Here is a 25,663-nt window from a genome sequence, read left to right as displayed (position 1 = left end):
GGGAGGTCTTGCCAGATGCCTTGCTGATAGTCTGTCTATGATCTCCTTTATGAGTAAACTTACCAGAATACGTGAAGTAAGCTTGGCCTGACATTCCAGAGAACTCACTCTGGCTGGTAATAATCACCACTATTTTCTTGGGAGTTCTCAAATAACTTGCTTAAATAATCAATTCCAGAATTGTACCACATACTGATGCCAAACTTAGCAGTGTGCAGTTCTTCAAAGGGGGGCTCCTTCTTGGAAATGGATGTTCATCTACCTTCTGAACAGTGCCACAACTCTCAGCTTCCCGGTTTTGTGTCATAACCTTCTTTATGGTCGACTACTTCCACTGTCTTAAAGCTGGGGCAAACTTAGAAACCTTTCCTCCACCAGAGGAAGAAATGTAACCGTAATTCTCAGAAGAAGTGCCTGCTTGTTACAGCAGATCGTGATTTGGTCTTATTCTGAGAATGGAGTCAGGGCTGGCCAGCTCCTTGCTTGGGTCATCAGTCCATCTGTGGCCCACTCCTTCCGGCTGCACTGAGCCAGCAGTCTAGGGACAGGGGAGCAAGGTGCAAAGAGACAAACCCTGCATGCTTTCTGACAAAGCAGAGTATGGGTAAGTTTATTCTTTGTTACTGTTAGAGGTGTTCAGGATGTATGAAAGCCTGCAAAGGCCCAACCTTGGCTACAACAAGCGTGAGGAGTGTTTGGGATTACATTGTTATTCAGGTTTCTTTATGTCTACAAAGTTGTGAGTATAACCTCAATCATGCTAGGGACTCTATTGTTGAGACCATTTTGGTAATGAATACTTTCATTTATTAAAAAAATTATTAATTATGTATCAGTCTTTAAAGCTAAGCATTTAAGGGAAAGAAAAGCCAAACACTCACCAAATGCTAAGTTGTGTTCTATGGTCCTAAAGTCAGAATTTATTCTTGTCAATTGAGAAAGTATAAAAATTAAGTACTTCTAATAACAAAGCTTAGAAAGAAAATCTGCATTTTGTATAAAGATAGTTTTTCCTTTCTGCATGGGATGAGAGAAACATTGAAGCTTTTATTGTTAACATAACACTTACTGGAAAACAATGAATTAAAGACAAAATTGTAGCCTTTATCATAAGTTTCCTGGATGCCCATAATAGCTGAGCTAAGTCTCTGATGCATTAATTGCCCAAGAATATGAGAACTCAGCCATATCACATTTATTTAGCAGTTGAATTCTGTTTGGGAAGAGAAAAATTTCTACAATTTTGAAACCTACATTTAGTTTGAAAACATATTATGAATTCATATATTTTGTAAATTAATGAATTACATGATTAGCGCCCCTTGACCAGCAAAATTTATGTCCATTGCAATCCAATTCAACTAATATGTTAGACCAAACAATCTTAAATATTTATAAAATATTTTAACTTTAAAAAAATACTTAAGATACATCATTAAGATTTCTATAATAGGCAAATTCTTGGAGATAGCAAGCAAGTAGATGAGAGGTTACTAGGGGCTGTTTTGGGTCATGAAAAAGTTTTGGAAATAGGTAGTAGTGATGGTTGCACAATTTTGTGAATGTAATTCATGCCACAGAATTGCACACTAGCAAATGGTCAAATGACATTTTATATTATACATATTTTATACAATAAAAATAATAATCATTTAAGATAAATAAATGAGAATGATTCCAAGTCTTAAATGTCTACTCTCAGCATTATAATACTGTATTTTCTTTTAGAAATTCTGGCCTCTGACATATGACCGAAAATAAATACTAGAAAGTTAAGATCGATTTAGCAATGTTTGTGATAATATATTTACTTTTAGAACCCCACTGAATTCACTCAAGAATTAAGTTCACCAGTAAATAAATATATAAAAATAATGTTTTTATGTATGTGTTATGAAGAATTTTTAGAATGCATATTGGGATAAAATGGTCTTAGACAAATAGTATCAAAGTATAAAATTCCTTTGAGTAAACCTAACAAATTATGCAGAATCTAAGTGAAAAATACTGTAAAGCTTTCCTGAGGAGGTTAAAGACGACAAGGAAAATTGAAGAGATACATGTTTCTAATGGAAAGATTCAGTAGTAAAGATGTAAATTTCACCCCAAATAATCTCTAAACTTATTAAAATTTTTATCAGTCTCAAGCATATTTTTTAAGCTCACCAAATTATTTTAAAGTTTGTCTCAAGATATAAATGGTTAAGAATAATCAAGAAAATACTGAGAACGCATAAGGAGAGAGTTCTACATTCCACTTAATTAAAATATACGAAGTCATCATGAAGAATATTTTTAGGTAAATATGCTGAATATTTTTTAAGCAGTATAAAAAAGTATGTTTTTTTAATGGAATAAAATCCTATGTGTACGTATGCCTACAGAAAAGATAGTCTCTACTGTTAGTGGCTGAGTATATAAATTTCTGTTTACATTCTATTCTACAAAATGAGATCATAGCTTTATAACCTACTTTTTTCCTCACCTGTATCTTATAAACATTTTCCTATTTTTTAAAAAATATTTTTCTATTAGATGACTTTGGTAACTTTGTAATTTTCCATTATATAGGTATACCTGATTTTACTTAATCCATTGTTTTTGGAACATTTAGATTGTTTCTAATTATAAATATTATCTATCACATCCTTCCCTATGACTCTTTCTGCACAGGTGCATACTTCCTTAGACTAAATGCCCAGAAGCGAAATAGCTGGGTCAAATACTATACACATACAGTGGGCCCCGCCCCCCCGCCCCGCCAGCCCCAGCACACACACACACTTTTATCCATGGTTTTGCTTTCCTTGGTTTCAGTTTCCCATGGTCAACTGCAATCCAGAAGCAGATGATCCTCCTTCTGGCATATGTCAGAAGGTCAGTACTAGCCTAATGTTATGTCACAATTCCTACATCATTCCTCTCACTTTATCTCATCACATAGGCATTTTGCCCTCTCTCCATACCACAAGAAGGGTGAGTATAGTACAGTAAGATAGAGAGGGAGAGAGACCACATTCACGTAACTTTTATTACAGTATATTATTATAATTGCTCTATTAGTTATAATTGCTAATTTCTTATTGTACCTAATTTATAAATTAAACTTTGTGATAAGAGTGTGTGTATAGGAAAAAACATGGCCTATATAGGCTTTGGCACTATCTGGTATTACAAGCATTTACTGGGGGTCGTGGAACAGATCCCCCATGGGTAAGGGGGGGGGACTACTATACTGCTATAGAAAGATCGTGATGGTTTATAATACGGTATCTATGAGAGTGCCTCTCTTCCCAAACCTGTGTCCACACTGAGTATTAAATTTTCAAAAACTTTTTGTTAAATGATATTCAAAATTATAAAGTAGTATTATTTTGATTACTAATGAAGCTGAACATTCTGGAGTATTAATTATTTTATTAATTTGTATATTATCTATTCATATTCCTTGCCCATTGTTTTTAACTTTATACTCTTTTTTATTATTAACATATAATGTCCTTGCCCATTTTTAAATTAGCAAACTCAATCTTATTGGTTTGTGACAGCTATTTGTATATCAAGGATATTAACATTTATAGCATATGTCAAAAATATTTTTTAGACTTTATTGTCTGCTTTTGCATTTTGTTTGGTGTTTCCAGTTTTAAAAGAAGTAGAAATATTTCCATTTTTCCTGATTCCCCGGTAGTGAATCATATCTAATAGTAGAAAATGTTCACACTTTGCAAAAATTACAGCAATAATGGATTTTATGCTTGAGAAAAATCATACATGTAACTTATAACCATCTAAGATGAATAAGTTTTACCACTTTGACTTAAAATTATTTTTTTTCCTTATTCGTCAGCAATTTCTATATATCTGGAAGCTCTATCTTGTTGATTATACTTGAAGGAAGTAAGCAGTACAATAGAAATCCAATTTTTCTGAATAGAAAGGTTCCACTGGCTGATCTATAATGTCAGTAGATATCTCATGTCAGACCCTTTTCAAAATCTTAAATCTTGAGTTCAAAGTCCTCACTTATGTGTTGACAATAGCTTTCAGGCCTATCAAGACAAGAATAAACACATTTCTGCTCTTTCAAGCTACAGAATCATATTCTTTATATCTGTTAACATACTTTTTCAAAGGAAAAGAACTTTGTTTCCAAAAAAAAAAGCCCTTTTTTATTTAATTCCATTGGGATGGTAAGAACAAAAAGACTTCCAACTTAATGGTATATCTTAATTCCTCAAGAATGAGGAAGAAAAATAGAGGAACTGAAGTGGAAAGGGGCAACATAAAAAAAAATCCCTCTTGGATGATGTTCAGGGGCTTTTACAGTGCATACCCTGGCTTTATTTCACAATGAGTGCAGAGGTTTTAGATCTATTCCCTGGTCATTTAGGAGACTCAGAGTTCCATTTTAGATGCCATTAAGAGTAATGGTTTACACATCTTACTTGTCAGTCATTGTCAATCCAATAACATTTATCACAAACATGTTAATTCAATCAAGTTTGCAGTAAAATGAAATAATTATTTCCTGATAGCTGTTATTACCATCCATGGTGAGAGAGATTATTAGTTTATTTCCATGTGATCAATTATCTATACAGACAGGCATAAACCTAATCAACAAAAGTTTGATGTTATTATTACTCATAGATATGAAAACTTTACTCCATAATCAATATATTCTATATGGCGAACTCTAACATTGGTAGTAAATGAGCATATTCTAGGCTTAATGCAAGCATTGGTATGCATATTCTAAAAGAAGAAAACCGTGAGAAAGCCAGTATTCTATAGCCATTATGGCTACGAAAATCTTTCCTGCAATTGTCAGATGGGCTCTACACAATGATAAAACTATTTAGAAAACTGTTTCTATGCTATCTGGAGTGTTGTGCCCACACTGCTAAGCAGAACTTTATCCCTATGAGCTGGAGTCAACCTTGTAGGAGGACCCTTTCTATCTAAGAGGAGACAGCCTCTAGCATGCTGTTCCCTCTCCTGGAATACTCTTCACCTAAATAACCGCTACTCATCCCTCGAGTCTGTCCCTGTGTCTAGGAGCCTTCTTTACTCTATCCACTGGGCTGGATGCCCCTTTAGATTTGCTGTTTAAATACCCTATCTTTCTTATGAATATTTCAAATTTGTAGTATTTGTTCACTATACATGGGTACTAGTGCATAAACTATCACACAGCTCTATGCAGTTCTGGACCCTGAACATGTTTAGCTTCATTGGTAGACTTTTTGAAAGAGTGTTTACTGCCCATAATCCTCATAGCAACATTTCTGCTGGTTCCCAAGTTCTCTTTTGTTAAACTGAGCTGGGTCAGGATGCAGGGTTCAGTACTTGGTTACCTGAAAAAACAAAACATTTTGGATTGGACAAAACCAGAAAAAGAGCCCCCACTTCTGTCTGTGAGATCCTATGCCTGCCCTTCGCCCTTTCCATCTTTCCTCGGGCACTTTGCTTTTGAGTATCTTATTACTACTACAACTTTTAGGCTAAATCATAGCCTTCTATTTCTAGTTGTTTTCAGAATAGGGTATGGTCTGCAGTGTGTCTAAATTCTGTGGTAATGAGCCATCATACAATTGAAATTCCATAGTTATGTTTAGATTGGTTCCCGGAGTTAAAGCTGAGCCATCTCCATTCACCACATTTGTGTTTACAGACGGTCCTCAACTTAAAATTGTTTGATTTAGGATTTTTCAACTTCAAGATGGTGTGAAAGCCAAATGCATTCAGTAGAAACTGAACTTTGAATTTTGAATTTCTTTCTAGGCTAGTGATATGCGATAGAATATTTTCTCATGATGCTGGGAGGTGGCAATGAGCTGCAATTGCCAGTCAGTCATGCAAGGATGAACAACTGATACGCTCACGATTCTGTACCCATACAACCATTCTGGTTTTCACTTTCAGTAGAGTATTCAATAAATATATGAGATACTCAACACTTTTGACCCTGGGAGGCTGGGAATCTGGTTGTATCATTGCTAATATGGGGAATGTAGGAAAAATATAAAGTTTATGGAGGAAACTTATCTTTGGAACACACTGAATTTGAGGTGCTAGAAGATCCCGGCTATTAGAAATGTGAGCTACAGTTCAAGAATAATGTCAGGACTACATCACATATATTGACCATGGTGTCATCCCTTTTGGTAGCCTGCCTCCTTTTGTCCTTCCATAAATGACACATAGATTAATCATAGCCAATCTTTTCTTTAGAAGATGGAACATCTTAGAAATAAGAGCCTTTGACTTTCTTTTGGAACAGTCTGGGGGCATCAGTTTGTCACCACCTCTGACGTTCTATGATACATGCCTTATATAGCCCTTCTATTTAAGTCTTGGAACTTTTAGTCATTTTAGAAAATAAATAATACATTTCCGTGATTGGGGAAACTGAGACCACGTAGGGGAGTTGGCAAGTTCATACATCCAATTACCAGCATTCTGATCCCTAGTCCTCTGCTTTCCCCACTGGAACGAATGGTACCTTCCAGACCCAGCAAGTGGGGGGACAACCAGGTAACTTACTGTTTCCATCCAATCTCTCTAGTGTAGCTTGTTACTGTGCATTTAGAATTGTTCTTTAAAACCATTTTGCATTCTTTGGGTCTCTTATTTACTGTTGGTTCCTTCTGAAGTTCTGAGCTTTTAAACTGTTGCTTTTCTTTCCTGCGTTCTTGAGAGTCTAAATATAGTCGCTTCATGTTCACTTCTACCAAGAACCTTGTCGGTGTTTGTTACAGCCTGTAGTTTCTTCTCACACACACCACACCCAGTTCTCCCTTCCCAAATAAATGTTTGTTTCGTGGTAATGGTTTTAAGGATCACATACGTTGTTAACTGGAAAGGACTGTTGCATAGAAATTTGTCTGTCGGCCATCATGGGGCCCTTTTACCCCAACGACGCTAACGGATCTTGTCCATCACCAGCCTCTTCTGTGAAGGACGATGAGCGGCTTTCTTAGGGTTGGTGAGGGATGGGCACAAACTGGAAGAACAAATAATTAACAAACAAGATCTTGTTTATAACATTAAAGGCTACCGGGCATCATTCAAAACTATAGTAATAAAGGTTCATCCAGCTAACCTCATACAGTTCAGTTAAGTGTTCTACAAGTGGACTTCACCTTACCATTGTAGGAATTAATGCTTCTTATTTTTGGTTTGTTCCTTGTCCTACCTTGAAGATGCCTTGAACCTTCGAAACCGACAGGTCATCTGCGTCACCCTTAAAGTCCTCCAGCATCTGGTTGTGTCAGCTGAGATGGTGGGTGAAGCTTTGGTGCCCTATTACCGGCAAATCCTCCCCATCCTGAACATCTTTAAGAATATGAATGGTGAGTGATCCCAGGAGTCAAGTGTCTTTTAAGCCCTAAAAAAAGGGAGTGGTTTGAAGTGGAGTTAATTAGCAACACATTTAAGATTTATTATTGCTTATAAACCGAGATCCATTTGGAGATCTAAATAGCATAACTCCCACTCTTCCCCTGCTACTCCCCAGAGAAACAGTAAAATTAACAATTTCATTTATTACTCCTCACACGTACAGCTTACTTACTCAGTACAGAAGCGCTGAAGCAGTTCTATAATCTTCTAATAATTAAATTGTAAAGTTTTTTTTAATAGTCTTTTGAATACATTAGTAGGTTTTGAGTTTGTCCTTTCTCTTGGTAGTAATTCTACCTTTAGAGAGTTTCTGTTAAAATTGCAGTCTTATTAATTGGTTTAAGATGAATTTTTAAAGCAATATTATTAAAATATGGCTTGAGGAGTTTTAATCTATGTTCTCTCATTTCTAAAAAAAGAAAAATCGATAATTTGTAGCTCTTTAGTTGATGGTGAGTGCTGATTATAAATATATGGGTGCTGATGCATTTATTTGTTTTAATTATTCTATAAGCTTTGGAAACACTGGTGAGCTCAGTTGAATCTGCTTTACCCTAACAAAGGTACTAGCAAGTTGTGGTGATCTCTGGCAGGCAGTGGATGTATATTTGTTCATTGGGAGTGTGATTTTCCTTTTATTCCTCTTGAAAAGATGGGATTCTAATTTTCTTTTATGTTGCTGACTTTAAATTTCCATACTTCTCATATGCCCAGCGTTAAATCAACATTTGAAATTAATTCCTGGCAGTCATGTAAATAAGTTAGCAATCTAGTGGAACACTGCATGAAAATTTTGTGACATGATCTGCTCATGTACATACAAGAAAAAAAAATCAAACAAAAAAACTGAGTGTTCCTGACACATACAACTCCTTTGTTTGGAATCACTGTTTTTTATATTATTCATAAATTGCTATTAAAAGTCTGGTGAATCAGGCAGACTACTCAGGAAATCATGGAACCCTCAGAAGGTCTTTAGCTGTCGTTCAATAGTAGGACCTACTTATATACTGAATATTAAATATATTTAGTAAAAAGGATTTCACCTGGAGTTATGGAAGCTTAAGAATGCTCATAATGGAGTGAGTTAATATCCATTCCAAAATACCTGAATGGCAGAAGACTTAATGGGGACTTTGAGACAAGTTTCAGGAAACTAAAAAGCTGGGTGTTAGTAAGTGCATCTCCTATGATCTAATAAACTTACAGCTTTAGTAACAGCATTTCTACTTTATGGGAAATACTTATTCAAGTATTTTTTTATTCAGACTTCCTGTTTTTACTGTATAGCAGCATCGAATATCCATGGGATTATAGAATGACTCTGTGCGTGCACACCGTTCAGTTATGGTTCATTAAAGAAGCCCTAAGTTCGCCCATCGTATCTAGCCTCCAGTTAACTGGAGAGAGACGTAGAGATGGCAGAGAGAAAGAGGACAGAGATAGAGAGATGACAGAGAGGGAGTTACTTAAAACCTGGAAAAATCAAAGAACAGCCACCCCCAGAAAGTCTCAGTTGTAGCTAACGTTTTTCAAGTGTGTGATTAGTAAGGGTCTCTCAATAATCCTCACGGAAACCTATGGTAACTGTGGTATTGCTATGTCCGTGTTTTCATCGTAAAAACTGTCTCTCTGGAACTCCTCTCGTATATAAGCATGTGCTTCTGTGCTTGACCGTCATGGACCATGAGCTCGAGCACACGTCTCCCCTCCCTCACTTGAGTAAGAGCCGGTGGCTCCTCCCACCCTGGGCTTTTGGTGTCCCACAGTAGAATCTGCAGCTTGAATCTAAGCATCATTCTGTACTGTATAAAAGAAGAAAACCAGCGATGTTCAAAAGACAATTAGAATCTCCCTCATCCTCAAGGAAACCTGTAAAGAAGAGTAAGTTCAGCCACCACAGAGAGAGAAATCACTAGATTATTAAACAAAAGCAGTTGGTTTTTACACCTTTCTCATACTTTTGATTTAATCCTTTAACTCACAGATCTTCACATGCTTAACAAAAGAAGAAATTGGCTTTAGGAATATATCCCTGTTTAGATTTTATCAATGTGCGAATTTATAATTTATACCCTAGCCTTAACTGGTTCCAAACAAGGTTAATTATTTTGGAACATTTCGAAATGCATGCACGAGGAATTCTACATTCAACTATTTTTCTGCTTAGTATCTTTCTGACATTTGAGGGGGAAAAATACTAGCTTCAGCTTCATTTTCTACTTATCTTAGAAACCTGTCAGTACAACGCCAGAATGCAGTAAGCTGGATTTCCAGAGGGTCATATTACAAAATTGGAGCATTCTAGCTATAAAACTTAAAACTATTCTCCAAAGTGGCTATGTTTCCATAGATCCAATTCTACCAGAAGAAACATATCACACAGGATTTCCAATTTTAGTAGTATTTTTACTATAGAAATAATTAACTTTAATAGCAGTTTAATAAATCCTGTTTTGTAATTATAGGTAGTCATAGTCACAGACCATATATACTTACTTTATCTAAGCAGATGTCTTTAGTACCAGTTATATTTATAAAGAAAATTATATTAGAAATGTATAGCATGTAACATTCGAAAGAACTCATCCTTAATTTCAGTGTATTTAAAACAATTCCACACGTTTCTAGGTTTCCTCTTTTCCCTGCTTAACTTTCACACAAATCAATGTCCTGTTAAATTCAGGTTGAAACCTATTTCTTTCAAGCCCCACTACAAAATATTTGTTTAGAATGAGACCAAAGGTAAGTGCCAGAAAGAAAGAATGAGAGAATAATCCTTCAAACGTAATGACCTTGTCCTCTGTCCGTGTTCCCTCCACGTGCAAGCTTTAGCTTCATTCCACTGCCTGCTCCTTTCCTGCAATTTCTGTCCTATTTTAATGTCAAATGGACTCTGTTGGAAATGAGCAGTGGGGCTGAGGAAGCAGGCACAGACTCCGAGGGGCCTTGGACTTGGAGTCTTCCCGGAGGACCAAAGGGAACCAAAGAGGGGGCAGGCAGGAGTGGGTAGCATCGGCAGTCCCGACCTATGCCCCGATCTACACTGCTATAGGTAGTCAAACTTATAGCAAGCCCCACGAGATTATTCCTGTCTGGAGAGTAAGAGTGGCTTTGTGTTATTCTTTATGCATAATATTTTTTACAGGGTTTAATTAGGCTAAATTTTAAAAGTTATATAAACAACAGAAGTCTAAGATGAAAGTTGTAATGTGGAGTGGTGGAACATCTAGAGTCAGATGCAAATCATGTAGCTTCTCTGAGCTTACATTGCTTTTAAATTCTTCTAAATCATCTATACAACATAGAAGAGCATCCTTTTCGTACGGTTGATGTGACAATTCAAGATAATGTGTCCATAAGTTCTTCGTGTACAGCCTGGCCTTGACTGGGTGTTAAATGAGACAGCCATCTTTATCATACAACATGATATACATGTACAATATTATATACATATAATATTATGATATTATATACAGATATTGCAATACTATATAAATTATTATATCACAATATGAATAGATGATTGAGTGTATTGGGTCCCCTGTTGGGTAACTCATCCCTTTAGCCCTTCTGTGAGCCTATGAATGGGGTATGGATTCCTGATTTTCAAGCGGGGGTGATCCCTTTGCCTCAAAGGATTCATCTTGCCTCTGATTGCCATATGCCAGGTGGGTGACCAAATAAGTTTTTTTTTTTTAATTTAATCTTATTATGTTATGTTAGTCACTGTACAGTACATCATTAGTTTTTGATGTAGTGATCCACAATTCATTGTTTGTGTATAACACCCAGTGCTCCATGCAGTACGTGCCCTCTTTAATACCCATCACCAGGCTAACCCATTCCCCACCCCCTCCCCTCTAAAATCCTCAGTTTGTTTCTCAGAGTCCATAGTGTCTCATGGTTCATCTATCCCTCTGATTCCCACCCCCCTTCATTTTTCCCTTCCTTCTCCTAATGTCCTCCATGCTATTGCTTATGTTCCACAAATAAGTGAAACCATATGATAATTGACTTTCTCTGCTTGACTTATTTCACTTAGCATAATCTCCTCCAGTCCCATCCATGTTGATGTAAAAGTTGGGTATTCATCCTTTCTGACGGCTGAGTAATATTCCATTGTATGTATGGACCACATCTTCTTTATCCATTCATCTGTTGAAGGGCATCTCGGCTCTTTCCACAGTTTGGCTATTGCGGACATTGCTGCTATGAACATTGGGGTGCATATGGCCCTTCTTTTCACTACATCTGTGTCTTTGGGGAAATACCCAGTAGTGCAATTTCTGGGTCATAGGGTAGCTCTATTTTTAATTTTTTGAGGCACCTCCACACTGTTTTCCAAAGTGGCTGTGCCAACTTGCATTCCCATCAACAGCGTAAGAGGGTTCCCCTTTCTCCACAACCTCTCCAATATTTGTTGTTTCTTGCCTTGTCAATTTTTGCCATTCTAACTGGTATAAGGTGATATCTCAATGTGGTTTTGATTTGAATTTCCCTGATGGCTAATGATGATGAACATTTTTTCATGTGTCTGTTAGCCATTTGTATGTCTTCTTAGGAGAAGTGTCTGCTCATGTCTTCTGCCCATTTTTTGACTTATTTGTTTTTTGGGTATTGAGTTTGAGAAGTTCTTTGTAGATCTTGGATACTAGCCCTAAAGACCCCGAATCGCCAAGGAAATGTTGAAAAAGAAAAACAAACCTGGGGGCATCACGTTGCCCGATTTCAAGCTATATTACAAAGCAGTGATCACCAAGACAGCATGGTACTCGCACAAAAACAGACATATAGACCAATGGAACAGAATAGAGAGCCCAGATATGGACCCTCAACTCTATGATCAAATAATCTTCGACAAAGCAGGAAAAAATATGCAATGGAAAAAAGACAGTCTCTTCAATAAATGGTGCTGGGAAAATTGGACAGCCACATGCAGGAGAATGAAACTCGACCATTCTCTAACACCATACACAAAGATAAACTCAAAATGGATGAAAGACCTCAATGTGAGACAGGAATCCATCAAAATCCTAGAGGAGAACAAAGGCAGTAACCTCTTTGACATCGGCCACAGCAACTTCTTTCAAGATACATCTCCAAAGGCTAGTGAAACAAAAGCAAAAATGAACTTTTGGGACTTCATCAAGATAAAAAGCTTCTGCACAGCAAAGGAAACCGTCCACAAAAGAGACAACCCACAGAATGGGAGAAGATATTTGCAAATGACACTACAGATAAAGTGACCAAATAAGTTAAGGACTCTGGGATTTATTCAAAGATAACTGGTTTTCAAGCCCATCTCTTCCTGGCATAATCTTTAAGCTGGAATATGTGACTGATGTTTTGGAGAAAGTCATATTTTAAAAAGAGAAGCCCGAGTGTGACCAACAAGGGACACCTGGCTCACTATCCTCTTTGGAAGATACGAAGTAGTATCTAAGTTTGAGATTATTTTCCTTAATTCTAAACAATGAATTTTGGATATCTAAACCATGTGGTCTTTCCAGTCACTGCTTTGGGGTGAAAGAGAAGGAAGAATTTCTACAATAGCAATTTCTTCTTTCCTGTATCCTTTCACAAATGTTATTAAAAGTTACAGAAAATTAAGACAATAGGAATGTTCAATTTATAGCTTCCAGAGATGAAACTACAAAATTAATGGTGCAGTGTATTGCATTTGAGAAGCATAAAACAATAAATGGCATTAAAACATTTATAACTAAAATATGGGACTCTGCCGGCAGATTAGAGCTCTCCAATCACCCTGTTTTCTGGAGGCAATCCTAATTTTGGTTCCTTTGTTTCCAACTGCACCAGTAGTCCTAAAATAGCTCAGAGACTCCAGGCATCAGCAATTCTAATAGCACCATAAGTTTATGTCTTGGAACATATGAAAATAGAGTAATGAAATAACGTTTGTTTATGTGGATGTGGAAATCAAACATGGCCCCTTGTGTGTAAGTTTTCCTAGGATAGTTCTAGGATGTATGCCACTAGAGACTAATAAAAGTCTATGAAACAGGGATTTAAAAACTGCAATTCAAGTTCAGACACATTAAAACATATAGATAGGAGAATGCATTAAATTTGTAAAATTTCAGAGTATTTGTACCAAGTCTTTGACCCTGAAGTTTAAGTAGTTTGAAAAAGCTAGAAACAATTGTTTTCCACTGGTAGTCATTTAAAACACTTCTAATGAAAACCTAGGTGTTCTCAGTCAACCTGATTCAAATTTTCCCAGATGTTTCTAAAAGGACCTATTCTCAATGGTCCTTTAAAATGTTGATGAACTTTTGGGAGCTGATTGTGTACCAAAAAAGTCTTTAGTTTTTTTGTCTTGTAATTGACTTGTATAAAGGTTATTTCACAGAGCCTTAAATTTAATTTTGGAATTAAGGTTTATTCCCCATGGGATTCTGTCCAATTTTGAGGATGACTTATATTTTAGACATTTACTTCAAAGTTTCTTTGAAATCATTAGGTTTATTGGATGTGAAGGTACGTGAGTGTCCTAAGTTTATTAAGGAACATATTAGAACTACCACCTCCATTCCTGAATGGTAGATTCAGAATGAACATGTGTCTCTCTCATCTCTTCTGAGTTCTTCTTTCGCTCAGATTTTACTAGTTGCCCAAAGGAGAATCCTAGGATCATAACAAAGCGGTGGATACATAGCAGGTCTGCACCTGTCTCCAATTTATTCAGCTCTCATAGCCCATCAGAAGTTCACAGGTCAAAACATTCATGTTGGGTGTTCTTTCTCCTATGCAGACTATGGCACACCTAGAAGAATTAGGTGGTTCGCAGGTGTTTGTGTGGGATTCCTACCCTAACCCAGTCTGCCTGACCACTACTTGTTTATTCAGTCCTGTCCTAAATAAGTAGCTTCACTATTTCATGAGGTAACCCATTCTCCTTCCAGAAAGAAAGGCATGCCCTACACTAAATTGAAACCTATGGCTAACATTCTGTCTGATTTACCTGTCTCATCTGAACCACACAAAACAGTGTCAGATCCCGTTCCCAAATAGCAGGCCTTTGAATAATTATATAAAACTTTCCTTCCCTCTCAATCTTAATTTCTCCAAGACCAAGGTCTCTTCTTCCAAGCGTTCTTTATAAGCTCAGCTTCCAAAATCTCGGGGGGTGGGGAGGGAGGACCCACAGATCTGCAAACACTGATGACTCTGCAGTAATCTGAGAACAACCCCGGGGGACAGAGCATCCTGAGAAAAGTCAAGACTTGCTGAGGCCCCCCACACGTGGTCAGCCTGTAAGATGGCCTTACCATTTGGAAATCTACAAACGCTTACTGAATCCATTTCCTCTTCACTCAGACTGCTTCATTCAAGTTTTTCAAACCCAATTCACTTGTAAGGGAAAAAAAAGTCCATATTGGGGGAAGCACGTATTAGAAATTGCCTCTGTAATCTGTTCTCTGTAGAACTCCCTGGTTGCATCTGCCAAGAGGGAAAAATTATTCTCCAAGTTGTCTGTCTGTATCTAGAAACACATGAGCCAGCAGGGTGATGACCAAGGAAATCAGAATCCAGTTCTGATGGCTGTGTATTAGTTTCTTAGGGCTACTGTAAGACATTTCCATACACAGGGAGGCTTCAACAACAGAAAGTAATTGTCTCATGGTTCTGGTGTCAGTAGGCCACGCTCACCAAGTCTCTAGGGAAGAACCCACACCATGCGTGTCTCCTCGCTCCTGGTGCGCCTGGCAGTCCTTGGCCTGGAGATGCACCACTCCAATCCCTGCCTCTGTCTGCACATGACACTTTTCCCTGTGTCTGTCTCTGCATCTCTTCTCTTCGGAAAAGCACACCAGTCCTTGTAAGGATTGAGTGAAGGACCCAGCCTACCCCCAGGATGACCTCATCTCAACGAAACACATCACAAGGACCCTATTTCCAAGTAAGGCCACAATTGGAGGTTCCAGAAAGGATGTGAATTTGGGATGACACTGTTCAACCCGGGACAGACTTGGATAACTCTCCCCCGGGATGCGTGGAGATAAAATCCCGTCCTTGATAAGTAAAACTAGAGGTTTTGTGTGCCTTTCACTCTCTCACGTTGACATAACTGAAGGCAGACTCCTACTTTCCACAACAGGAAGTTCTACTCATTTTCCTTTCAGCAGGATGGGTTTGCTGAATTAGCAAAGGAAAGGAATCTAGGTGAGCATGAGCAGAGGGGATGGCAAAGAATTGATTTTGTTTCCCTTCAGTGATGCTGCAAACTAAGCAAAGAGGGGAAGCAAATGCTTCCTCAGCTTGGGGTGCTGCCCTGGGTACCCAAGAATCCCCCAAGGGGGCTGCTGCCACCAGCCTTCCAGAGGGCCCTGGGGACCCACTCAGGGTAGGGGACTGCATCACCTGCACCTGTTCTTGTCTCCATCCAACCAGCTGGGCAAGGGGGTCAGCCACTGTGTGCTTGAATGGGGTTTGGACCAGTAAGTTGGGGTTCACCTTGTGGACAAGGACAGGTAGAACAATGTGTGGAAAAACAAGAAATGTGGGACAGTCTTTAAGAGCAAAGGCTCTGGCATCATGTTTCCCAGGTTTGAACTCTGGCTTGAGGTTAACCAGCTATGTGACCTTTGATGGGTTATGTAACTACTCTGGGCCTCCATCTCCTTAATTAGGAAAGCAATTTGTTTGGATAACTAGAGAGAGCTCGCTGACCTGCAGGGAGCTGCAGGGGGGCTCACTTTGGAGCGGTGTCAATGGCATGAAGATGAGGGGAAGGGAGGGTAGAACGTGAGCGAAGTTGCTTTGCAAATTAGCAGGCGGTAGGTAAATGTCACGGGTTGTAGGGAAAGCTGTGGTTTCGGGTCCTTCCAAGAAAACTAAGAGAAATCGATTAGAATTTCTTTTTAGAAGAGAATCGGAGGGAGACTCCCTCTGTTCCACCCTTCCTCCTCCTGTTAGATGATTCTGGCTCCTTCTCTGGATTCTCTGGTTTCCTCACATCATTTCAGGAGAGGGTTGAAATATTTATCTATTCAAGAGGCCTAATCTAGACGTTTCCCAAAAGTGGCCCACCCTAATGGACTATTGAGATCCCAGCCTTTTTCCAGAACAGACACTGCTTTCAGTTTGTAATCTGTAGTTTCTCTGTGTGAATCTTTCTGAATCTCAGCGTCTGAGTTGCATCCTGGGCATCCCAGGTTCACCTGCGTTAGCTACATCGTTCTAGTTTTTATCACAGCACCTCCCTCTAGCTCCCTGGGTAACTTCACCTCAATGGGTCGGAGTGTCCGAAGAACACCGAATTGTAGAGACATTCGTGGCCCAGGCGCATCACGATAGTCCCAGATTAATGGCAAACTTGGTGTTATCTAAAACGACCTGCATAAGTAAACCCCATTAATCATCTCTGAACTGCTGCAACAGGGCTGATGTTTTATGGAAAGGATGGCTTGAGACGGGTGCTGGCCATCTATGCCCCACTGCCTGCTTGCCGAAATGGACCATGTGTCCTACGCCCATGGTCTTGACCTTGAGTGACCACCCTAATCCCAGTCCAGGGACTCTCAGGAGATAGCACTTGTTTTTTCTCCAGAAGTGAACTCAAACATCGCATCTTCTAGAACCTTCTCTGATCTTGCTGTGACCAGCAGAAGGAATTGGTCTCTCTCCCCTAGGGCTTGCTAATGTCTCTCCTGCTGTGTAAATTCTGTTTCCTGTGTCTATCTCTTCAACTAGCCTGGCTGGGAGGACCCAGAGGCAGGGAGAGGGTGGGGACAACTGGCTATTGGCTCAACCTGTCTGCCAAACCATGTGTGAAATTTGTGTTTTGTCCCCCTAACACCCACCCATGAGGTACTCCAAAATGGATCAACATACAGAATGATTTGATTCCAGCTGGTTCCCAGTCTTTGGCCAGTACATCTCCACCGCAGGCTGGAAACTGGCACATTTCTGAATAGGAGATTTCCACCGATTCAGCTAAGGCCTTTAAGATATGCCTAGAAAATCTGTATAATATGCTTTAATGTATTTAAAAGCTCAAGATGGGCCCCAAATGAGCAAGCATGCAAATATTCGCCCAAGAGAAAACCGTGTTCTTTTCTATTTTTGCAACAGAAAGTTTTACTTAATGTAGGCAAGAAAGCACATAGTGATTTCTAAAGCTTTAATTTAAGGAGGCTCCTGTATCGGGCCAGATCATAATTTGTACTTTTTAAGTCACCTAAAATATCATCTATGGATTTGTAGATAATTAAGATCTCGTTCTCATTTTCCTTTATATGCAAATCTTTCATGAGCACCAACAAATGACTTTTTAGAGGTCTCTATGTGGACGTTGCAGAGAAAATAAGCATGTCACCAGTATAATTGTTATGTTGAATAGTCACTATTCATGACATAATTAAAAGGCAAGTTTAAAAGGGATTTGGAGACAAAAAATAAGCTTTGTTCAGCGGGGGAGTCTTTCCTTGACTACATAAAGCTTAACAGGGGCCTTAATTGTTCTACTCGCTCAGAAGATCAAAGGCACTTGGTGTCACACAACTCCAGTACTTAGAATCACCTCTTGAACAGATTGATCAAAACTCTGAACTTGACTTGCCCTCAGGTGTTCTCCCCTCCCCCAGTTCGGATGTGTTCTGTGCTGGAAGCTTGTGGAACACAGGCGTGCACTGGACTGTCCCCTCCATTTCTCTGCCTCATGTGTTGTCATCCCCTGACAACCTTGTCTACTGAGGTTGTGTCCCCTACATTGTCAGGGTGGGGCACACTGATGGTGAGGAGAGGGACAGTTCTTGCAGCTAATGCTAACCTGAGCTGGCAGACACTTACTCTCTGTGCCTGGAGGCAGTAAGGCTGATTGTCTCCTGGGAAACATGGCTGACAGATCTTCAGTGATCCTTGCCCTGGGCAGTCGCTCTCCATCCTGGAGGTTCTCCTTCCTTCGCCCTGAGCCTGCCTCCTCCCTCAGCGAGGGTGAGTCTCCTGCACTCACCTCAGCTTCTTGTGCCCAGAATTCCTCTGTTCTTCTAGGAAGCCCCGTCACACAGGGTGGAAATGACCCCCAGAAGCCCTCCCTCCCATGGGAAAAATGTACTTGCCCATCCTGGGCACTGAAAACCCTGGGAGTGCAAGCCCAGGCTCTCAGTCCTGCTGTCCAGGCTCCATTGGGTTCTCAGCCATGACAAAGCCCCAAGACTTCATTTTGTCCCACTGCTTGGGAACATGTTCAGGGCTCTTCAGGTGGTTCTACCAGCCAGGTGGGATTGGAAGCAGAGCACAGAGGTCACGCCCTTCAAAGAAGTCTCTTCATTGTCTTCTCACCACATACGGGCTCTCTTCAGAAGCCTTCCTGCGTCCAGCTGGGGAACTGGTCCCCGAAACTCCCACCGGCGTGCTGCTGAGCAGGTGCCTGTGCGGGTCCACAGTCAGGAGCCCCGTGTCAGCTCCCTGTCGCACCGGTTTGGGCTTACTTGAGCCAAACACAAACCCTTTTGTAGGAGGAATTTTCCACTTAGTGTGAAATCAGCTTTCTGTTCTTATTGTCTTCCTCAAAAATCTATATTTTTCACGTTGACACGATGGAATGTATATAGCTCAGCATAAGCTTAACCATCAATGAAAAAGGATTGGAAAATATAATGGACATATTTCCTTAGAAAAACTGCAAATAGTATTGATATTTCTTTGCTTGCCTGCTTTCTGTATTATATTCTCATGTGCATCCTGAATTAATGTTCAAGTAATAAAAAAAAAAAGTAATGATGGCAATGTTGTTATGACTAAGTTCTATTCGGATCCTTCCAAGATCAATTTACCTTTTTCCCCCTTTAAATACAGTACATGTAACTGAGCTTTCTGTGAGCCTATTTATATCCATTTTGAGATGGTAGTTAGCAGAAAATGACTCTCCATTCAGTGACTTTGAGAGTTTGCATACCTGTTACAACCCTGCTTCTGCCTCCCCCAAGTAAGCCCTGCATTTATCTTAAAAACTAAAACCTAAAACTAACTAAACTAAAAAGCTAATCTTTTAAGCTTTGTTTTACCTTTAGCTAAGTTGGATATTTATTTATACACATAAAGGGTTTTGAGGGGTTTGTATTTCTTCTAACAGAAATCAATGAATATGATACACTTTTGTATGTGGGTGTGTTTATTTATTATAAATATGGTAAACAACCACCTAATCAGATGGCTGAGATGTAGGTCTGTCCAGAAGCAGTGGAATATATGATATCCTTTCAAGGTTTCTTAAAATTCTGTAAGTATAGAATGATGATATTCAATGAGAAGTAGTAGAATATTTAGCGTGTGATGCCAGGTCCATCAAAACCTGCCGACATGCCCACCTTTATTTATACACCTGCCACGCTTTCTGTTAACGCCGTGGAGTACTGGGCCTTCTTGCCCTCACCTTAAGGCTGGTCTCACTCCCTCCAGGAAAACAAATGCACCAGGCTAGCTCAAAAAGCCATAGAGAGCAATGTGGTTTTTACCAGCTATTTGGGCGATGCCAAAGAGAAGACCACATAGTACATTTTGATTGACTCATTGAAGAAAAAAAATTACTAAGTGCTTACCGTATGCCAACATAGCAAAGCCTCCTAAAAATCCTTAGAGATGGAAAGCATGCCGCATGCAGCCAATTTTTCATTTCTCAAATCCACCAAAGACTTCCTCACAGCCTTACCCCGTGTGCCTGAATCAACACATACCTCCGCAGGAGACCTGGAGAGTGGAGGGGATTTCCAGGACCCTGAAGAAACAAGCCAGCTTTCAGTTCCTTACGACCTTACACCCCCACCTTCTTCTGCATTCTTCAATACCTTGACCCTGAGGTCAGGGCATGAATCTGGAAGAATGAAATCCAGATGCGATGGTGGACTTGTTGAGACTGCTCAGATGGCAAGAGGAGGGTGCTTAGACTTAGTGCATTATCTTAGCCAATGAAACAATGAAGAAATAGAACAAAGTTTCAAATTACTGGCCATTACCATTTCCTTCTTGCAGAAGAATAGGAATGTCAGCTTTCTCATCCCTAGCTACACACACTATCCATTCCTGGGAAGATCCTGAGAAGACTTCCCTATGTGGGCAAACTCCAAACACTATTTTTTGGGAGGGGGGTTTGGGTTTTGTTTTGTTTTTGTTTGGTTTGGTTTTTGTCTTTTTTAGTTTTATTGAGATATAATTGACATATGACATGCATAAGTATAAGGTATACAACATAATGATTTGGTATATATTGCTAAATAATTACCACAAGAAGTTCAGTTAACATCCGTCACCTCACATAATTACCTTTTCTCCCCTTGTGACGAAAACTTTTAAGATCTACTCTCTCAGCAGTTTTCAAACACACAACACAGTATTGTTAACTCTAGCCACCAAATATTGTTTCCAGCTGTCTCTTAGAATTTCTATGAGCCATTTTTGCTGAATCTTTGCTAGGAGGGCCATTGTGTATAATTTTTGCTAAATCCTTGCTAAGGACTACAGTATGATATGTATATTGTATTTACAAACCCAACCAAAGAGCATTTGAGATTGAGTCCTGAAGTTACCAACCAACTGGATTTGAGAGCCCCCGCAAGTACATAGGATACAGGCCATGGAGGACAGGAGAGCATCTGGTGCCTTCTCCATCACCAGGCAGCCCAGCAGACCCAGCCTTTCTCTAATCTACTGGGCCTACGGGAGTAAATAGCAATGAGCCAAAAGCTGGGGTCTTTTTTCAAATCTCAGTATGGTTACTAGAATGTAAATTCCACGAAGGCAAGGAGTTTTGTTTCTTTGTCACTGCTTTATTGTTAGCTTTATCGTTAGTTCCTGGCAGTTCTTGAGCTCAGTGACATTTGCTGAATAGATGGGTGTGGATGGATGGTATATTTGTTTTCTGTTGCTACCATAACAAACTACCACAAATTTAACTGCTTAAACAGCACCCATTATCTTACAGTTTTATAGATCAGAAGTCCAGTGGGCGTGGCTGGGTAATATGGCCAGAATCCAATAAGGCCAAAATCAAGGTGTCAGCCATCCTGCATTCCTTATAGAGGTTCTGGAGAAAGATCTGCTACCAAGCTCATCCCAGTTGTCGGCAGAAATCAGTTCCAGGCAGTTGTAGGACTGAGGTCCTCATTTCCTGGCTGGTTGTCAACAGAGGGTAGCTCTCAACTTATAGAGGCTGCCCACCTTCCCTGGCTCATGGCCCCTCCATCTTCAAAGCCTGCAATGTCCAATCAAGTCATTCTCATGCTTCCAATGCCTCTGACTCCCCTTCTGCCACATCTCATCTGCTTTCCTTTTCTGCCATTAAGGACTCATGTGATTATATCGGGTCTGCCCAGCTAATCTTGGATAATCTTTTAAGGTCAGCTAATTAGTAACCTTAATTCCGTCTACAAAATCCCTTCACAGCAGAACCTAGACTAGTGTTTGACTGAAGAATAAGAGAACAGGAATTTTTTTTTTAATATTTTATTTATTTATTTAAGAGAGAGAAAGAGTGAGAGAGAGCACAAGCAGGGTGTAGGTGCAAAGGGAGAGGGAGAAGCAGACTCCCCACTGAGCAGGGAGCCTCACGTGGGGTTCAGTCCCAGAACCCTGGGATCATGACCTGAGCCGAAGGCAGACGCTCAACCGACTAGGCCACCCAGGCGCCCCTAAATCGTGAGGCTTCTTAGTGAGAACAGGAATCTTGAGGGACATCTTTAGAATTGTATCCTTGGAAGAAGTCATCCGAAAGTTGATACCAAGGCCATGACTGGGACCTTGATATGCTCAGGAGGATACAAAATTAACCTTACACTTTGTGAGAGTAGCCCAGCTCTACACTCCCATGATCGACTCAGAGAAGACTGAGGATTTGTAAAACCTCGAATGAGTATAACAAGACAGAGTTTAAAGACTTTCATTGTCATTTCAGAATTGAGCCACTTATCTAATGATTCAAGATTTATATATAAGTGGAGAACAAAATCAAGAAGTTCATTTCAACATGTCTTTTAAAAGGTTAGCCAGTGAGAAAAGAATAGCATCCCCAGTAGAATTGATTAGCCTATTGGCCAGTTGTGCTCTCTGCTCTACCACATGGCTCCTTGTCACAGAGAGTATATTTCATTTCCTGAGTGATTTCATCAACATTTCCCCAAATTCCCACAGGCCAGCAGTAGAAAGGACAAGGAAGTATTATTTTTGGAACTGTTATCCTTGCTTTACAAATAAAGAAGCTAAGAATTGGATCAAATGACTTGCCTAAGGTCACATGATAGAAATGAGCCACAGCCAAGACTTAATTCTCCATTCAAACCTAAGCAACAGATACTCTGAAAATGTAAATTGCTTTGCCAGAAAGAATGGTTCTCAGGCAGTTCTGATCCACAGACTTCTTTTATTTAATGTACTGAAGTAAATGGAAGTTTCATTGATCCACTTTAATAATTATTATGTACTGTCAAATCAAAGCAGCTGTTGCTGATCTTCTCCACAAACTCAAATGCATTATAAAGCAAAAATATTTTATCATCAATTTCCATTGTGGAGTAGTGATCAATAATAGCATGAGAAAAATTCTGAACACAGAAAACTGGCAGCAAGTTCACCTGATTAAAAGCATGAAACAGTATTAGCTATCCCTCTCCTGTGGCTCCACTCTTTGCCAGAGGTATTCAAATATTTTTATTTTTAAGTAATATCTAAGCCCAGTGTTGGGCTCAAACCCACAACCTCAAGATCAAAGAGTCCCATGCTCTACTGACTGAGCCAGTCAGGTGCCCCTTAAATCTGTTTTTCTAACCCAGTGGCATTCCTTCTCACAACTATTGATAAAAGCAGGGTACGTGGTATAATCACCTTGTGGACCACGTCTTCATAGAAAGGAAGTTATTCCCTAGAGTATATTTCAAAAACTATGTTTGAAAACATCTCGCCAAATATCATCAAATGTAAGATGTAATCAAGTATTAAAGATAATCTATATTTTATGCAGTCCTGAGAAAGAAAAAGTGTTGCCAATTAAACTGTGACACACTATTAGCATCCTGATTAAGGAATGTAAAAAAATGTGACTTAATGAAATACTTTTAGTCTAATCCAACTTGCAGAGTGAGGTATCAACTATCTCGAACATGGAAGATAAATTAACACGAATGGAGTGAACTCTCTGGGATTTTCCTGTGTATCCCCTAACCTAATCCTCACAACTGCCATATATGCAAGCAGTAAGACCAGTTTACAGACAAGAGAATTCAATTCAGAAAATTTTAGTGTTTTGCTGAAGGTCACTCAGGAGCAGAAGTGATTCACATTTAAATTGGTTCAATTCAAAATGTGGTGTTTTATTTTTAAATTTTTTTTTTTTATTAAATTCCAGTTAGTTAACATATAGTGTAATATTAGTTTCAGGTGTAGAATTCAGTGAGTAAACACTTACATACAACACTCTGCTCATCACAAGTGCCCTCCTTAATGCCTATCACCCATCTAGCCCATCCCCCACCCACCTTCCTCAGGCAACCCTCAGTTTGTTCTCTATAGTTAAGTCTCTTATGGTATGCCTCCCTCTCTTTTTGTTTTTCTTCCCCTATGTTCATCTGTTTTGTTTCTTAAATTCCACAGATGAGTGAAATCATATGGTATTTGTCTTTCTCTGACTTACTTCGCTTAGTGTAATACTTTCTAGCTCCATCCATGTTGTTCAGATGGCAAGATTTCATTCTTTTTGATGGCTGAGAAATATTCCATTATATATATACCACCTCTTCTTTATCAATTCATCAATCGAGGGACACTTGGGCTCTTTCCATAATTTGGCTATTGTTGATAATGCTGCTATAAACATCAGGGTCCATGTATCCCTTCCAATCAGTATTTTTGTGTTCTTTGGCTAAATACCTAGTAGTGCAATTGCTGGGTCATAGGGTAGTTCTATTTTGAACTTTCTGAGGAACCTCCATAATGTTTTTCAGAGTGGCTGCACCAGTTTGCACTCCCACCAATAGTGTTAAGAAGGTTCCCCTTTCTTCTCATCCTCACCAACATCTGTTGTTTCCTGGGTTGTTAATATTAGCCATTCTGACAAGTGTGAGGATCATATCTCACTGTAGTTTTGATTTGTGTTTCCTGATGATGAGTGGTGCTGAGCATCTTTTTCATGTGTCTGTTAGCCATTTGTATGTCTTCTTTGGAAAAATGTCTATTCATGCATGTCTCTTGCCCATTTCTTAACTGGATTATTTGTTTTTTGGGTGTTGAGTTTGGTAAGTTCTTTATGTATTTTGGATACTAACCCTTTATCAGATATGTCATTTACAGGTATCGTCTACCATTCCCAAGGTTGCCTTTTAGTTTTGTTGATTGTTTCCTTCTCTGTGCAGAACTTTTATTTTGATGAAGTTATAATAGCTCATTTTTGCTTTTGTTTCCCTTGCCTCTGGAGACATGTCTGGTAAGAAGTTGCTACGGCCAATGTCAAAGAGGTTGCTGTCTGTGTTTTCCTCTAGGATTTTGATGGTTTCCTATCTCACATTTAGGTCTTTCATCCATTTTGAATTTATTTTTATGTGTGGTGTAAGAAAGTGGTCCAGTTTCATTCTTCTGCAAATTGCTGTCCAGTTTTCCCAACACCATTTGTTGAAGAGACTTTTTCCCATTGGACATTCTTTCCTGCTTTCTCAAAGATTAGTTGACCATATAGTTGTAGGTTCATTTCTGGGTTTTCTATTCTGTTCCATTGATCTGTGCGTCTGTTTTTGTGCCAGTACCATACTGTCTTGATCACTACAGCTTTGTAATATAACTTGAAGTCCAGAATTGTGATGCCTCCAGCCTTGCTTTTCTTTTTCAAGATTGCCTTGGTTATTCGAGATCTTCTGTGGTTCCATACAAATTTTAGGATTATTTGTTCTAGCTCTGTGAAAAATGCTAATGGTATTTTGATAGAGATTGCATTAAATGTATAGATTGCTTTGGGTAGTATAGACATTTTAACAGTATTCTTCCAATCCATGAGCATAGAATGTTTTTCCATTTCTATGTGTCATCTTCATTTCTTTCATAAGTATTCAATAGTTTCAGCATACAGATCTTTTACCTTTTTGGTTAAGTTTATTCCTAGGTATCTTATGATTTTTGGTGCAATTGCAAATGGGATCAATTCCTTGATTTCTCTTTCTGCTGCTTCATTACTGATATATAAAAATGCAACAGATTTCTGTACATTGATTTTGTATCCTGCGACTTTCCTGAATTTGTGTATCAAACCTAG

At 39.1% G+C, this 25,663-nt stretch overlaps 1 protein-coding gene across 2 annotated transcripts in view; it reads left to right on the top strand.

The window, feature by feature from the left end:
• PACRG (parkin coregulated) overlaps nucleotides 1-25,663 on the top strand; it is a 509,483-nt gene that overhangs the window by 302,244 nt on the left and 181,576 nt on the right. Inside the window, exon 4 of one of the 2 annotated variants that reach the window (XM_032407522.1) lies at nucleotides 7,209-7,358. The exons of the other annotated variant lie outside the window; for it this stretch is intronic. Coding sequence (XP_032263413.1) covers nucleotides 7,209-7,358 — 150 coding nt within the window. The remainder of the gene's footprint in view (nucleotides 1-7,208; nucleotides 7,359-25,663) is intronic. 2 annotated transcript variants of the gene reach the window in all.

The sequence above is a fragment of the Phoca vitulina genome, unplaced genomic scaffold (genome assembly GCF_004348235.1).
Source record: "Phoca vitulina isolate PV1807 unplaced genomic scaffold, GSC_HSeal_1.0 scaffold9, whole genome shotgun sequence".
Classification (NCBI taxonomy): domain Eukaryota; kingdom Metazoa; phylum Chordata; class Mammalia; order Carnivora; family Phocidae; genus Phoca; species Phoca vitulina.
The sequence above is the reverse complement of the archived record's forward strand: the minus strand, read 5'-3'. Positions and strand labels throughout refer to the sequence as shown.